General features: G+C 47.4%; 1 protein-coding gene across 3 annotated transcripts in view; it reads left to right on the forward strand.

Moving 5' to 3' along the window:
• PTH1R (parathyroid hormone 1 receptor) overlaps positions 1-12,479 on the forward strand; it is a 91,990-nt gene extending 79,511 nt beyond the window's left edge. For all 3 annotated transcript variants that reach the window (XM_087893157.1, XM_087893158.1, XM_087893159.1), the window contains 5 exons: positions 988-1,054; positions 4,028-4,122; positions 6,757-6,898; positions 7,776-7,817; positions 8,869-12,479. In XM_087893157.1, the coding sequence (XP_087749283.1) occupies positions 988-1,054; positions 4,028-4,122; positions 6,757-6,898; positions 7,776-7,817; positions 8,869-9,231 (709 nt within the window). In that variant the 3' untranslated portion in view covers positions 9,232-12,479. The remainder of the gene's footprint in view (positions 1-987; positions 1,055-4,027; positions 4,123-6,756; positions 6,899-7,775; positions 7,818-8,868) is intronic.
• Positions 12,480-15,062: the final 2,583 nt, after the last annotated feature.

Consider the following 15,062-nt stretch of genomic DNA (forward strand, 5'->3'; position numbering starts at 1 on the left):
AAGATAGCAGATAAGAGATAGACAGATGATAGAGACATAATAGAGGTAGACAGCCAGGTAATAGAGATGAAGGATGGAGGGATGAAAGGATGAAAGATAGAAAATATAGATATTTGCCAAATTATTTTATTCATATATTATTATTACATGTATATTTATATTTATGTGTGTGTGTGTGTGTGTGTGATATATATATATAAAAACTAATAGGCTTGCAGCTCTAAAGAGTGGTAAACTTGGTTTCTCTTTGATCTTATATTAAATATTTTTCTCCTTTGCTGGAATAAGTGTTGTGTGTGTGTAACAGGCACACACTGCCCGTTTGATTGAGAAAAAAAAAAATTGGCGCTTGGGGATATTTTAATCCCAGAGTGCCATAATGATTTGTTTTGCTAATAGCCATAATTTGTATAACCATGACATTTTTATTCCTCAAGAAGCCAGATGGACCATTTATTACCTCAACATTCCTTTTATTATTTTTTTAAAAATACATATATATTGAAATATTCACTCAAAACCCAATGACTGGGTTATTATTTAAAAACAGCCAAGAGAATGTATTAAAAACCAGTGGAATGGTGCTTTTCAAACTTGCCAACTTTAAGATGAGTGGACTTCAACTCCCAGAATTCCCCAGCCGGCTGGCTGGGGAATTCTGGGGGTTGAAATCCACACATCTTAAAGTTGCCAAATTTGTAAAACATTCTTAAAAGCCGACCCGTTTAGATCTATAGTTCCTGAAATAGACAAACCTATTCTTATTTATCCCCTGGTTGTTTTTAAGGGTAGACTACTCCTTTACCTGGAGGCTCAACCTCTAAACAAATTTGCTTTCCCGGCCATTTGGGGGATGATTTCAACAAGTCTTTTGATGAATGAAGATTATAAACCTTCCTGAAAACAGTTCCTAGAGCCGAAGGCTACTTTACATCAAAATCAGATGTATGAAGTAGTTTTGTAAGGATGTCCTCTTTTTATTGGCAGATGCTGGGATTTAAGCGCCGGGTATTTCAAGTGGTTTATCCAGGTGCCCATCCTGACAGCTGTGTTGGTGAGTTGGAGCCAAGGAGGAGTCTAGGGAGGGGGGAAAAGAGGAGAAATCAACAGGAAGGGGTCAAAAAAGTCAAGATGGCGGGCGGAGTTGTACAGGGACAGCTAAATCAGGGTTTCTCAACCTCAGCATGCTTTAAGAGGGGAGGACTTCAACTCCCAGAATCCCCCAGCTGGCTATATTTTAAGAGCGGAGGACTTCAACCCCCAGAATCCTCCAGCCGGCTATGCTTTAAGAGGGAAGGACTTCAACTCCCAGAATCCTCCAGCCGGCTATGCTTTAAGAGGGAAGGACTTCAACTCCCAGAATCCCGCAGCTTGCTATACTTTTAAGAGGGAAGGACTTCAACTCCCAGAATCCTCCAGCTGGCATGTTTTAAGAGGGGAGGACTTCAATTCCCAGAATCCCTCAGCTTGCTATACTTTTAAGAGGGAAGGACTTCAACCCCCAGAATCCTCCAGCCGGCTATGCTTTAAGAGGGAAGGACTTCAACTCCCAGAATCCCCCAGCTGGCATGTTTTAAGAGGGGAGGACTTCAATTCCCAGAATCCCTCAGCTTGCTATACTTTTAAGAGGGAAGGACTTCAACCCCCAGAATCCTCCAGCCGGCTATGCTTTAAGAGGGAAGGACTTCAACTCCCAGAATCCCCCAGCTGGCATGTTTTAAGAGGGGAGGACTTCAATTCCCAGAATCCCTCAGCTTGCTATACTTTTAAGAGGGAAGGACTTCAACTCCCAGAATCCCCCAGCTGGCATGTTTTAAGAGGGGAGGACTTCAATTCCCAGAATCCCTCAGCTTGCTATACTTTTAAGAGGGAAGGACTTCAACTCCCAGAATCCTCCAGCTGGCATGTTTTAAGAGGGGAGGACTTCAATTCCCAGAATCCCTCAGCTTGCTATATTTTTAAGAGGGAAGGACTTCAACTCCCAGAATCCCCCAGCCGGCTATGCTTTAAGAGGGGAGGACTTCAACTCCCAGAATCCCCCAGCTGGCTATGCTTTAAGAGGGGAGGACTTCAACTCCCAGAATCCCCCAGCCGGCTATGCTTTAAGAGGGGAGGACTTCAACTCCCAGAAACCCCCAGCCGGCATGTTTTAAGAGGGAAGGACTTCCACTCCTAGAATTCCTCAGGCAGAACATAAAATCCTAGGGCTGGGAGGAACCTGAGAGGTCATCTAGTCGAACCCCAAACTCAAGGCAGGAGACCTTACAAGTAGTCCTCAACTTACATCTATATTTGACCCAAAGATTTCGGTGACTAGGCCAGACTGTTGTTCAGTGAGTTTTGCCCCATTTTACCACCTTGTTTGCCACAGTATATTAAGCGAATCACTACTGTTCTTAAGTGAGTAGCACAACTGTTCAATGAATCTGGCCTCCCTGTTGACGTTGATCGTCAGAAGGACCCCCAGGATGGATTGCAACCGTCATAAATATGAGTCAGTTGCCAAGCGTCTGAATTTTGATGTGGCCCTGGGGATACTGCAGCGGCCATAAGTGTGAAAAATGATCGCTTCAGTCACTAAACGAATGGTTGTATGTCGAGGACTCCCTATATACCCATGATGGTGGGCACGTGAGCTTAGCTCTGGCGTGCATGTGCGCACCAGCCAGCTGATTTTCAGGCCTTCTGGGCCCACCAGAATGGCAAATGAGCCATTTCCGGCCTCCAGAGGGCCGTCAGTGGGGGAAGGCTGTTTTTGCCCTCCCCAGGCTCCAAGAAAACGTCTGGCGCCTGGGGAGGGCAAAAAACAGGCCTACCGGGCCAACACATGCCAAAAGCGGGGGGAAATCACACATACACGCGCGGGGGGGCGGGATGCATAAAATTATGGGTGTGGGCATACGTGTGCGTGACCCCCCCCACCCCCTCCCCCCCGCACTCCCTCCGCTTTTGGCACGCGACGGCAGAAAGGTTAGCCATCCCTGCTATATACCATCCTGGTTAAATAAAATTATCCACTTTATTTTGGAAACTTCCAGCAAAATTCGTACAACGGGTGGAGAGAATCGCGATCTCTTCCCAGACTGCAAGGCACAATTAAGTCCGCACACACACACACACATGTCAATCCCATGACATGGACGAAGCCACCCCAATCCCTTGGGGGTCTGCACAGACCTCAAATCGAAGCCATCTCGGCTTCCTTCGGATGTAGGGATGACAACATTTGCGGAAAACTGAGCCGGCCTTCCCAGCCTGAGAATTTTTTCAGCAAAACAAACCAACGTCCTTCCTGGGCAAACCATTGTTTTGTGGTCAGTGAACCGTAAATGGAAAGAGGCTTGGCGCTTGACCCGTCTTCTCCGGCCAGCTTCCTACATTCTCAGCCCTCCAAAATGTCTGGGTGGTCCAATAAAGGGGGGGGAGTTGGAGGGTGGGGTGGGGGGGACAGGATAACTGGAATAGCCTGTGGTTAGACCTCAAACCTGGTTAAGGAGCAAGCGATGTCCCTGGTTTTTGCGACACACGCACCACAAGAATTTTTTTTGTCTTGGTCCTAAAGCTTTTGTGGGCCTCCCCCCCCCCACCCCCCCACTCAAATAACCCTCTGGGTGGATTTGATTCAATTGCAATTTGTTTTTGTTTTTTTCTAGCTGCAATGGGAGGTGGGAATGGAAAGGAAGTAGGTGTGTAATTTTAAATATATATATTTAAAAATGTGGTATAGGTTTTGGAGATGCTAATTGCCCAAAGGGGCACTTTTATTGGTATTAAATTATCTCTCCTTCCTTCCTCCCTTTCCCTCTCTCTGCTTCCTTCTTTTTTCTTATTTACTCCCTTTTTCTTCTTTTTCTCTTCTCCTCCTCTTTCTTGTCCTTCTTCTGCTTCTCTTTCTCCTTCTCCATTCTCCTTCGCTCCTCTTTCCCCTTCCTTTTCTTTTTTCCTCCCTTTTTCTTCTTCTCCTTCCTTCCTTCCTTCTTTCTTTCCTCCTTCCCTTTCCCCTCCCTCCCTTCCTTTTCTCTTTCAGGCAAACTTTATCCTGTTTATCAAAATTATCAGAGTTCTTGCAACCAAACTCCGAGAAACAAATGCCGGGAGATGTGATACCAGACAACAGTATCGGTAAGCAGTGATTATTCCCTCTCCGTGAGGGATTTCTTTCGGCCAGAATGGAGTGACAAAACAGAGAGAAAAGAAAAGAGAATTCAGTTTCAGGAAGAGCCCATAGAAAACTGAGGGCCCCATTATCCAATGCCAGGAAAAGGGAAAGGGAAGGAAAGGGAAGGAAAGGAAAGGAAAGGAAAGAGGAAAGAAGGGCAGGGCAGGAAAGGGAAAGGAAAGGAGAGGAGAGGAGAGGAAAGGAAAGGAAAGGAAAGGAAAGGAAAGGAAAGGGGAAAGAGAAAAGAAGGGCAGAGCAGGGCGGGAAAGGGAGAGGAGAGGAAAGGAAAGGAAAGGAAAGGGAAAGGAGAGGAAAGGAAAGGAAAGGAAAGGGAAAGGGAAACAGGAAGAGAAAGGAGGGAGGAAGGAAAGGAGGAAAGAAGGAAGGGGAAAGGAATGGGAATAGGAGGGAGGAATAAGATAGGGATGAAGGGGAAGGCAAAGGAACATGGGAATAGAAGAAAGGAAGGGAGGGAAGAATGGAGGAGAATGAATGGGTAGAAAGAAGGAAAGTGAAGAGGAAGAGGAGGAAAAAAGGGAGGAAGAGGAAAAGGAGAGGAAGAAAAGGGAAGGAGAGAGGAGGGAGGAAAGAAGTGGAAGGAAAAGGCACCCATGCAACAGCTGTCAATCAGCCCCATGATGACCCCAAAGAAGTGAAATCCTGCATGCAGACAACCACATCTGGCCCCCTTCGCCAGCTGTGCCCCAGAGGGAGCCTCCTCTGGCTGCAAACGAGGCCGACACGGAGGCGGAAGAGGCAGATTCGGCCAAGGCTGGCTGAATCTGGAGGCAATTAGCGAAGGGGGCACCAAGGCCTGTGGGGGTGGGGGGAGGGCTCCCCTCCTCTGGCATCGACTGTCGTGGTGTCCCGGCTGGAAAAACACCCTCCAACCTCCCAGCTGCGTCCAAACCGACATTCGTAGCAACCCTCCAAGAGGGTGAAATAAATCTCGAAGGAAATGATAGGCTGAGAACGAAACTTTGAGGTTTTGCAAAGCGAGGCCAAGCATCCCCGCTGGTCTCGCCTGCTTTAAATTAAAATATTTGCTTTCCAAATTCACATTTTTCCCCCCCTTTCTTTTCCCCACCCTGAACTCCGAAGCGAACTGTGCCAGTTTGAAAAACTCAGCTTTTTTCCCTCTGCCAGCGTCAACCCCCCGTGTGGCCGATGTGCCACGTTCTGCACCGTTTGGGGTTCTCGAGGTAGTTCTCTTGGAGAGGAGGACGAGCGAAGAAAAGACTTACGAGCAGCCCTGGACTTTTGACCAGAATTTGGGCCGGAATTTCCCCTTGTTAAACCAGCCGTGTCTGATTTTACACCTGTGAAATGCCTGAATGGCTGAAGTCATTAAGTGAAAAATGTTATTAAGCAAATCCAGTTTTGCCCATTGACTTTGCTTGCTGGAACCTGTGTGGGAAGGTTGCTCCTTCCTTCCTTCCTTCCTTCCTTCCTTCCTTCCTTCCTTCCTTCCTTCCTTCTTCCTCCCCTCTTCCCCTCCCTCTTCCTCCTCCCTCCCTCTTCCTCCTTCTTCCTCCCTCCTTCCTTCCTTCTTTCTTCCTCCCCTCTTCCCCTCCCTCTTCCTCCTCCCTCCCTCCCTCTTCCTCCTTCTTCCTCCCCACTTCCCCTCCTTCTTTCCTTCCTTCCTTCCTTCCTTCCCTCCCTCCCTTCCTCCTTCCCTCCTTCCTTCTTCCTCCCCCCTCCCCCTCCCTCTTCCTCCTTCCTCCCTCCCTCTTCCTCTTCTTCCTCCCCCTCCCCTTCCTTCCTTCTTTCCTTCCTTCCTTCCTTCCTTCCTTCCCTCCCTCCCCACTCCCTCCCTCCCACCTCCCTCCCTCTCTTCTTCCTTCCTTCCTTCCTTCTTCCTCCCCTCTCCCCCTCCCTCTTCCTCCTCCCTCTCTCTTCCTCCTTCTTCCTCCCTCCTTCCTTCCTTCCTTCTTTCTTTCCTTCCTTCCTTCCCTCCCTCCCTCCCTCCCACCTCCCTCCCTCCTTCCTTCCTTCTTCCTCCCCTCTCCCCCTCCCTCTTCCTCCTTCTTCCTCCCTCCTTCCTTCCTTCCTTCTTTCCTTCCTTCCTTCCTTCCCTCCCTCCCGCCCTCCCTCCTTCCCTCCTTCCTTCTTCCTCCCCCCTCCCCCTCCCTCTTCCTCCTTCCTCCCTCCCTCCCTCTTCCTCCTTCTTCCTCCCCACTCCTTCCTTCCTTCCTTCCTTCCTTCCTTCCTTCACCAAGGACATCACAGTTCTCCTCCACCACCATCTCCTCCTCCTCCCTGCAAACCCAACTCCCTTCCAGAATTGATGATGTTACTTAGTGGGGTCATGAAACGTCTGCAAGAAAGCAAGCAAGCTAAGAGAGCAGCAAGGACCCCTCAGTCCTCCTTCTCCTCCTCTTCCTCCACTTCTTTTTCATCTCCTCCTCCTCCTCCCTTCAAATCCCTCTCCCTTCTAACACTGATGAACTTATCTAGTTGGGTCATGAAACATTTTGCAAGAAAACCACTCAGCTCAGAGAGCACCAAGGACCCCACAGTTAATCCCTGAGCTACAAATATTCTCCACCATCTATTATTATTTATCATCTTTTTTTTCTTTCTCTCTTTCCCTGCAGGAAACTGTTGAAATCCACCCTGGTCCTCATGCCATTATTCGGAGTCCATTATATCGTTTTTATGGCCATGCCATACACGGATGTTTCCGGAATCCTCTGGCAAATTCAGATGCACTATGAAATGCTGTTTAACTCCTTCCAGGTTCGTCCAACAGCTGATCCTTCTTCAGAATATACCCGTTTAGGATTTAGGAAGGGGTGGTGGTGAAAATGCAATAAAATGTTTATTTTTCCAGCCATGATGTCCATCCATGCCTTGGACTTCAACTCCCATAATCCCCACCCAGCTCAGGGGCTCCCGGTCAGAGTCTTGCTGGGTTCAAACTTGCAAGCTAGAAAAGACCACTCTTTACAAGAGTTATGGAGAATTCATTATTAATAATATTAAATAGAACGTTAAAAATTAAAACCTAATCATTATCGCTTTTATTAAATTCGGATATTAAAGTAATTGTTAAATTTTAATGTACATTATTATTATTATTATCCCTCTCTAAAGTCAATTCAGATTTTATGGGACTCTGTTGAAATTTCATTGCTGTGGACCATCGGCTCAATCTCAGCAGCACCCCATAATTCTCCCAGAAAAGGTTTCGCCCCATTTTACGACCTTTCTCGCCACTGTTGTTAAGTGAATCACTGCAGTTGTTAAGTCAGTTGCACGGTTGTTAAGTGAATCCGGCTTCCCTATTGACTTTTCTCATCAGAAGGTTGCAACCTTTAATCGTCATAAATAGGAGTCAGTTGCCAAACGACTGGATTTTGAGCATGTGGCCATGGGGATACTGCAGCGGTCGTAAGTTTGACAAATGGTCATAAGTCCCTTTTTCCAGTGACATTGTAACTTTGAATAATCACTAAATGAACTGTTGTAAGTCAAAGACTACCTGTATATTAACCTCAAGTTACCCAGCCCATTATGGATTAGGTAAGCCATATGGGGCCTGCAAACAGCAGCCTAAAAGTTGTTCATGAAATCAATCAAACAAAACCAATTTTATTCCTTATTTTCTTCCTAGGGATTTTTCGTAGCAATTATCTACTGCTTTTGTAATGGGGAGGTGAGTATCCCAGTCTCCAGAATCTCTTGGTTCAGAGGAAGGGAAGGAGGAGAAGGGAAGGGAGGGAAGGGAAGGAACAAAGGGAGGGATAGAAGGGAGGGAGGGAGGGAGGAAATGAGAGAAGGAAGAAAGGAAGGTGGGAGGGAGGGAGGGAGGGTGGAAGGAAATAAAGGAAGGGAGAAAGGAAGGTGGGAAGGGAGGGAAGAAGGAAGGAAGGAAGGAAGGAAGGAAGGAAGGAAGGAAGGAAGGAAGGAAGGAAGGAAAGAGTAAGGGAAGTTTGGAAGGAAAGGAAAGAAAGAGAAAGTGGAAAGAAAGGGAGAAAGGGAGGGAGGGAGGAAATGAGGGAGAGGAGAAGGGAGGAGGGAGGGAGGTGGGAGGGAAGGAAGGAAAGAAGGAAGGAAAAGGGAGGAAGGAAGGAAGGAAGGAAGGAAGGAAGGAAGGAAGGAAGGAAGGAAGGAAGGAAGGAGAAAGGGAAACCAGAAGGAGAGGGGAAGAAAATCGGGAAGGGAAGGAAAGTGGAAAGAGAGGTAGAGAGGGAAGGGAAAAAGGAAGGGAGGGAGGAAATGAGGGAGGGGAGAAGGAAAGAGAGGGAGGGAAGTGGAAGGAAGGAAGGAAGGAAGGAAGGAAGGAAAGAAGGAAGGAAGGAAGGGCATCCTTTCTTCAGAATAGTCCTATGCTGACCCTTGCCAATGAAATCAGATGATTAATGGATCAGTTCCTTAGATTCTAATTGCTTAATGGGGGACTCACAAACCATTTGGACTGTGCTTGCTCAGAAGATACACTGCCAGGACTGCTGGCATTGTGAAAAGGCTTTGGGGTATGCTCACGAACCGCCCCGATGACTTCAAAAGCCCCTTCCCATCCATCCCCCAAAGGACTCACACAACCTTCTAACGTAACCGTCTGAGATCCCTTCAGGTTCTTTCCAAATCCTTTTGCAAACTCCAATTTACGTGGTCCCGGAATCTCTTCCATTGAGCGGCTCTGGGTCAGAACTTTCCACCAGTCCCATCCCATAATAACCATCCTTTTCTTTCCCCCACCCCAGGTCCAAGCTGAGATCAAGAAGTCGTGGAGCCGATGGACATTAGCGCTGGACTTCCGAAGAAAGGCACGGAGTGGGAGCACTACCTACAGCTACGGACCCATGGTGTCCCACACCAGTGTCACGAACGTCACCGCCAAAGGGGGCACGCCGCTCCCTCTCAACGGCAAACCGGCCCCGGGGACCCTCAACGGACACCGGAATTTGCCAGGTTACATCCGGAACGGGTCCATTTCGGAGAACTCGTTGGCGTCTTCGGGGCCCGAGCACTACAGCAAAGAGGAGGAATACCTCAACAGCTCTGGACTTTACAACGGCTACCGGCCAGCCACCTTGTTGGAAAAAGAAGAAGAAACTGTGATGTAACAAAACGAGATGATGGTTAGCCCCACTTAGGGGGCCTCTGAAGGCACTGAGGGTGGCAAGCAACTTCCAGTCAATTGATCCCCATCACGGTTTTGGGGAGGGGGCTGTTGACTCTCCACCCGAATTCTTTGCAGCAAGAAACGCCATCTTGCTGGAGTGAAGGACAGCAACAATTTTTGGCGACCCAGCAGAGACTCCGCATTCTCCTGCCCTTGAAGGCAAGAGTGAACCCCATTATCTTTAGGGAGCACAGGGGAAAGGGGGCCAGCGGTCCTAGGGCATTCAGAGTTTTTCTCCCTTAGGAGAACATAAAGGATCCGGCCCAACCGATCCCAGCCAGGATCGGTTCAGAACAAAGCTTTCTCGTGTCATGGTTCACTTTTAAGATTTGGTTTGGCAGAAACAAAATACCCTAAGCAACCTAAATGCATAGTTTGGGGATTTGTTTGTATCCAGACAAGACTTTTCCCCCCCTCCAGAGCTGTTCCTAAATTCATGTTTTAAGCAACCAAGGGGAAACAAACTTAAAAAGGGTCTTGCAATTGAAAGAAAATCGGAATTATTTTCCGGCTCATCCTATTACATTTCTGCTTCTGTCTCGCCGCACGAGAAAATCATATTGTCCTGCGGTCTTATTCCTGGTCACTCATGCCCTCCCCAAGCGAAGGCCTCAAGAGATTGCCCAGCACTCTTTGTGGAAGTAGAAAATTACGATTAGATCGATACTGTGTCTGCTCTGCATAAAACAGTGAGTCAGTCAAAAAGCAAAACAAGAAGATAATATTGTCTCTCTCTTTCCGGAGACAGATAATTGATTAACAATAAGAGGGAAAACAAAAGCTGGATATAGAGAGAGGTGGGTGGGGAGGAGAGGAGGGGCTGGATGAAGGCAACAGAGCTCTGGGTTCAGGTTCTTCATGCCTGGCTCAGAATGATGAGCTCTGGAACACCACCCAGGACTAAAGGCAACCCGCTGAGAATCAGACGGGCAGATTAGAAGGGCCGTGAAGCGCTGTCTCCAATGGAAAGAAGGGATTTGGATAGAGAAACGGTGATTGACCCATGTCCAATGAGGGCTGTTTTCCTCACCTCCCTCCTGAAATGGTGTTTTTCTACCTCTCCTGTTTGGTGCCATTTGCAGCCAAAACACCGGGTCCATTCCGGGGGGGGGCGGGTTGGTTACCTTGGGTCTGTCCCAGAGGGACAGAGGCTCGGACGCTAAAGGTGGGGGGAGTGTGATGGCAGGCAGCAAATATGTGGATTTGCACATGAGCGAGCAATGCCAAAGAGGACTACGTGATGTCTTCCCCAGCTTCTGGGACGGTGGGCCAGGTCCCGCAGCCCCCAGTCGCCCCCACCTCCTAGAAACAGAAGACTGCTCTGTTTTCCAAAGATCCGGCTACAAGAAAGCCAAAAATAAGCGGACAATTTTGCTTTTAAGATTGTGCACGAAGGTAACGATGTATTAAGATGACAGTTTTCAAGCTAATCCTAGTGTGCAACTTTGTCTTGCAAACGGATTGAGTCTTATTCCCACCAGGAGCTGCTGTTCAATAAACAGACTGAGGATCAGCTAAAAGGAAATGTTTTTAATCTTTACCAAAAATCTCACCATTGGGGAAGAAGGAATCATAAGATATTTTCCCAGCAATGCACAGGGAATCCTCAACCTATGACCACAGCTGGGGCCAGAATTTCCATTGCTTAGCAAATGAAGCGCACCCGATTTTCCAAACTGTTTGCCGCGGTTGTTAAGTGAGCCGCTCACAGTTGTTGAGTGAATCACAAAGTCGTTAAGCAAATCTGGCTTCCCTCATTGACTGTCCGAAGCCAGTTGAGAAAATTGCAAGTGAAAGTCATGTGATTCTCACAAGGCTGTAACCGTTGTAACTACAGGTAGTCCTCGACTTACAACAGTTCATTTAGAGACCATTCAAAGTTACAACGTTGAATTGGAAAAAGTGACTTATGACCATTTTTCACAGTTACAACATTTGCAGCATCCCCATGGATGGCAACTGATTCGTATTTATGACGATGTGTCCCAGGGGGTCACGTGACTTCCTTTTGCGACCTTCTGACAAGCAAAGTCAAACGGGAAAGCCAGAGATTCACTTAACAACCGGGTTACTCACTTAACAAGTGCAGTGATTCACTTAACAACAGTGGCAAGGAAGTCATAAAAATCAGGCTAAAATACTCCTTGAACAAGCGCCTCACTTAACAATAGAAATTTTGGGCACATTTGTGGTCGTAAGTCGAGGACCAACTCTATATGCCGATTGCTGAGCATAGCTGAATTTTGATCACATGACCGCAGGGAAGCTGCCAGCGTTGTAAGTTATGAGGAGCGTTCGTGAGTCGCTTTTTTCCATTGGTGTTATAACTTCGGTCACTAAATGAATGGTTGTAAGTCGAGGACTCCCTGAAGACAAAGAAATTCATCCCAACTCCGAGACTCTTAACTGAGCTGGGACTGATAATGTAATTTTGTTTTCTATCCCCCATTTTTAATTATTACTATTAAGGCTGCTGCACAAGTGATTTAGAAAATTTGCAAATTTTCCTCTGCAAATACTGAGTTAATTGCATTAGTACCATTTTGGCTGCACATCTCCTATTTTTAAAATAAATGCCCCTTGTTAAAAACTAGAAATCCCAGAATTCCTTGCAGGAACCCCTTGACAGATCATTGCTGCTTGGATAAAGGGCTCGCTCGCTTGGATCGAACCTAATCCCACCTTCCGGCATCTGCAAGGGGGTGTCCAGAAAAAAGGAACCCAAAGATTTGATGTCACCAACTGCAGAAATCATTTTGACTCCCTTTTTTCACCCCGGAAAACTCTGGTCAAATCCACCGCTTGCAATAATAAGTGGAACCTTGGGAGGAAAATTAAAAAAAAAATCACTCTGGAAATTAAGAAAGTTGCGAGGAATTTTTTTTTTTTAATAAATAAATAAATAACAAGCTGGATCATGCCCTTTGAATTTGCACAATGGATGTTATATTGTCTAATAATTTATTCCACCGTGTTTCGTGTAATTTATGCTGCTTCGGTGAATTTTGTGAAGAGGGTGGGAAGCTGTGGGTGCTTTCTCCTACCTCCGATCCATCCCGAGCAATGAATCCCTTAAATTGCTCAAATCCTTACTCAACCCCCCCGAAATCTGTACTCTATATGGTTGCAGCCATAAGGACTAGGAACTTGCCGGTTTAAAACCAAATAAAAGCTGAACTCTCTAGCTAATGCCGGCATCCTGTGTTTTTTGCTTATGTGTTTCCATGGGACGCAAGGACAGGTCGTCCTCGACTTATGACCGTAATGGAACCCAAAACATCCATTGCTAAGCGAGAAGGTCATTAAGTGAGTTTTGCCCTGTTCTATGACCTTTTTCCCCACAGTTGTTAAATGAGGCAATGCAGTTATATTCATAGCACGATTGTTAAATGAATCTGGATTTCTCCGTTGATATTTGCTTATCGGGAGGGGAATCACATGACCCTACGACACGGCAACCGTCATAAATGCGAGTCAGTCATCCAAATTTTGATCACGTGACCATGGAGATGCTGCAAATGTCGTGTGAAAAATGGTCATACATGATACATCCCCTTTTTTTGGGGGGAGGGTGCGATTGCAATTTTGAATGGTCACTGAACGGACTGTCGTAAAACAAGGATTACCTGTAGCATTCTCTCTCCTTCCACCAAAGAAAAATTGGGAAAGAAAGAGGAGGAGGACAACAATTGTGGGGTCCAACATCAAGGATAGAAGGGGGTGGGTTGCAGAGAGGAGGAGGAGGAGGAAGAGGAGGAGGAGACGAAAGGACTATGAAATTCTTGGTACTCTCTGAGTTTGATTGTTTTCTTGTAGACGTTTCATGACCCAACTAGGGAACATGATCAGTGCTAGAAAGGAATGGGGTTTGCAAGGAAGAGGAGGAGGACGATGATAACAACAATGACAACGATCAATGGTGCTCTCCAGTGGTGGGATTCAAATCATTTAACAACCGGTTCTCTGCCCTAATGATCAGCTGGGTGGGCGTGGCCATGGTGGGTGTGGCCAGGGGTGTGACAGGCAGCATTCGGCCTCCTGCACCCCCCTAGGAGCAAAAATGGGCTGGGGGGGACACGCTGGGGGACTTTTTATCAGGTCCGCCTGATTCGCCAGTTGCGTCCCTTTCTGGATCGGGACTCGTTAAATACGGTCACTCATGCCCTCGTCACTTCACGCCTGGACTACTGTAATGCTCTCTACATGGGGCTCCCCTTGAGGAGCACCCAGAGGCTCCAGCTGGTCCAGAATGCGGCCACGCGGGTGGTTATGGGAGCGACGTGGCGCTCCCATGTGACCCCCCTCCTGCGCGAGCTGCACTGGCTCCCAGTGGACTTCCGGGTGCACTTCAAGGTTTTGGTTACCACCTTTAGAGCGCTCCATGGCATCGGACCGGGGTATTTACGAGACCGCCTTCTGCCACCAGTAGCCTCTCACCGACCAGTACGCTCCCATACAGAGGGGCTCCTCCGGGTGCCGTCGGCCAAACAGTGTCGACTGGCGGCTCCCAGGGGGAGAGCCTTTTCTGTGGGGGCACCTACCATCTGGAACGAGCTCCCCCCAGAGATATGGAGGATCCCGGACCTGCGCACCTTCCGCCGTGCTCTCAAAACTTTTTTATTTCAGCAGGCTGGCCTGGCCTAACTCTCCTCTTTTAAATTTTTAATTCGTGATTTTATAAATTGGGTATTTTAATCTGTGTTTCGGCCAAAATATTTAATAATTTTAAGGGATTTTAATATTTGTAGTATCTGTATTTTATCTTGGCTGTTCATCGCCCTGAGTCCTTCGGGAGTAGGGCGGTATAGAAATTTGATTAATAAATAATAAATAAATAAATAAATAAATTTTGGGCCTAGTGTCTTCCCTGCAGCCTCCTGGAAGTGAAAACAGCCCCCCCCCACCCTCGTGCCCCATTTTGGGCCTAGTAAGCCTCCCTGGCCTGCACTTACCTGGGAGCCAAAATGAGGCGCGTGGGGACTCCTGGGAGGGGAGGGACCAGCCAGTAATTTAACTACTGGTTTTCACAAACCGGCTGAATCCCACCATTGGTGCTTTCTGAATTCGGTAGTTTTCATATGGACATTTCCTCATCCAACTAGGTAACATGATTAATGCTAGGCCCTAGAATCCCCCTGCCTTCTAGACCTGATGTTGTTCCCTAGTTGGGTCATGAAATGTCTGCAGGAAAACCACCAATCCCAGAGACCCCACATTTCTATTTCTAAATGTTTCCAGCCGGGAGAAGGAAGGACTGTGAGATCCCTGGTCCTCTCTGAGTTTGGTGGTTTTCTTGCAGACGTCTCATGACCTAACTAGGGAACATCATCAGTGCACGAAGGGAGTATGGTTTGTAGGGAGAAGAGGAGGAGGAGGACTATGGGGTCCTTGGTGCTGAGTCTGGTTGCTTTCTTGCAGAAAGCGGTCATAAATTGAGGACTAGCTGCATAGCTTGGTTTTTGCTAGCTTGGATCTCCCAAACACGGAAAGGAATAGCTAGAATCTGCAGCAATTTGTCATAGGAATCCAGATTGCCAAGGGTGGGAATCCTCAGCGGAGATTTTATTCCAGATTTTTCCAAGCAAGAAAATGTTGGCTTCCGCCTTGCACCACATTGTGCACACACACAAACACAAATGAGTGCACACACACATACAACAAGCAACGCTTGGCAGGCAGCCGCCAGTGCCCCACCAACTTTTAATCCAATTGTCATTTTGAAAAGCCAGATGCCCAGAATTTCTTCCCCAAGTTGTAAAATGACGTTCGAAA

Source organism: Pantherophis guttatus, chromosome 4 (assembly GCF_059756535.1).
Source record: "Pantherophis guttatus breed Tessera chromosome 4, ASM5975653v1, whole genome shotgun sequence".
NCBI lineage: Eukaryota > Metazoa > Chordata > Lepidosauria > Squamata > Colubridae > Pantherophis > Pantherophis guttatus.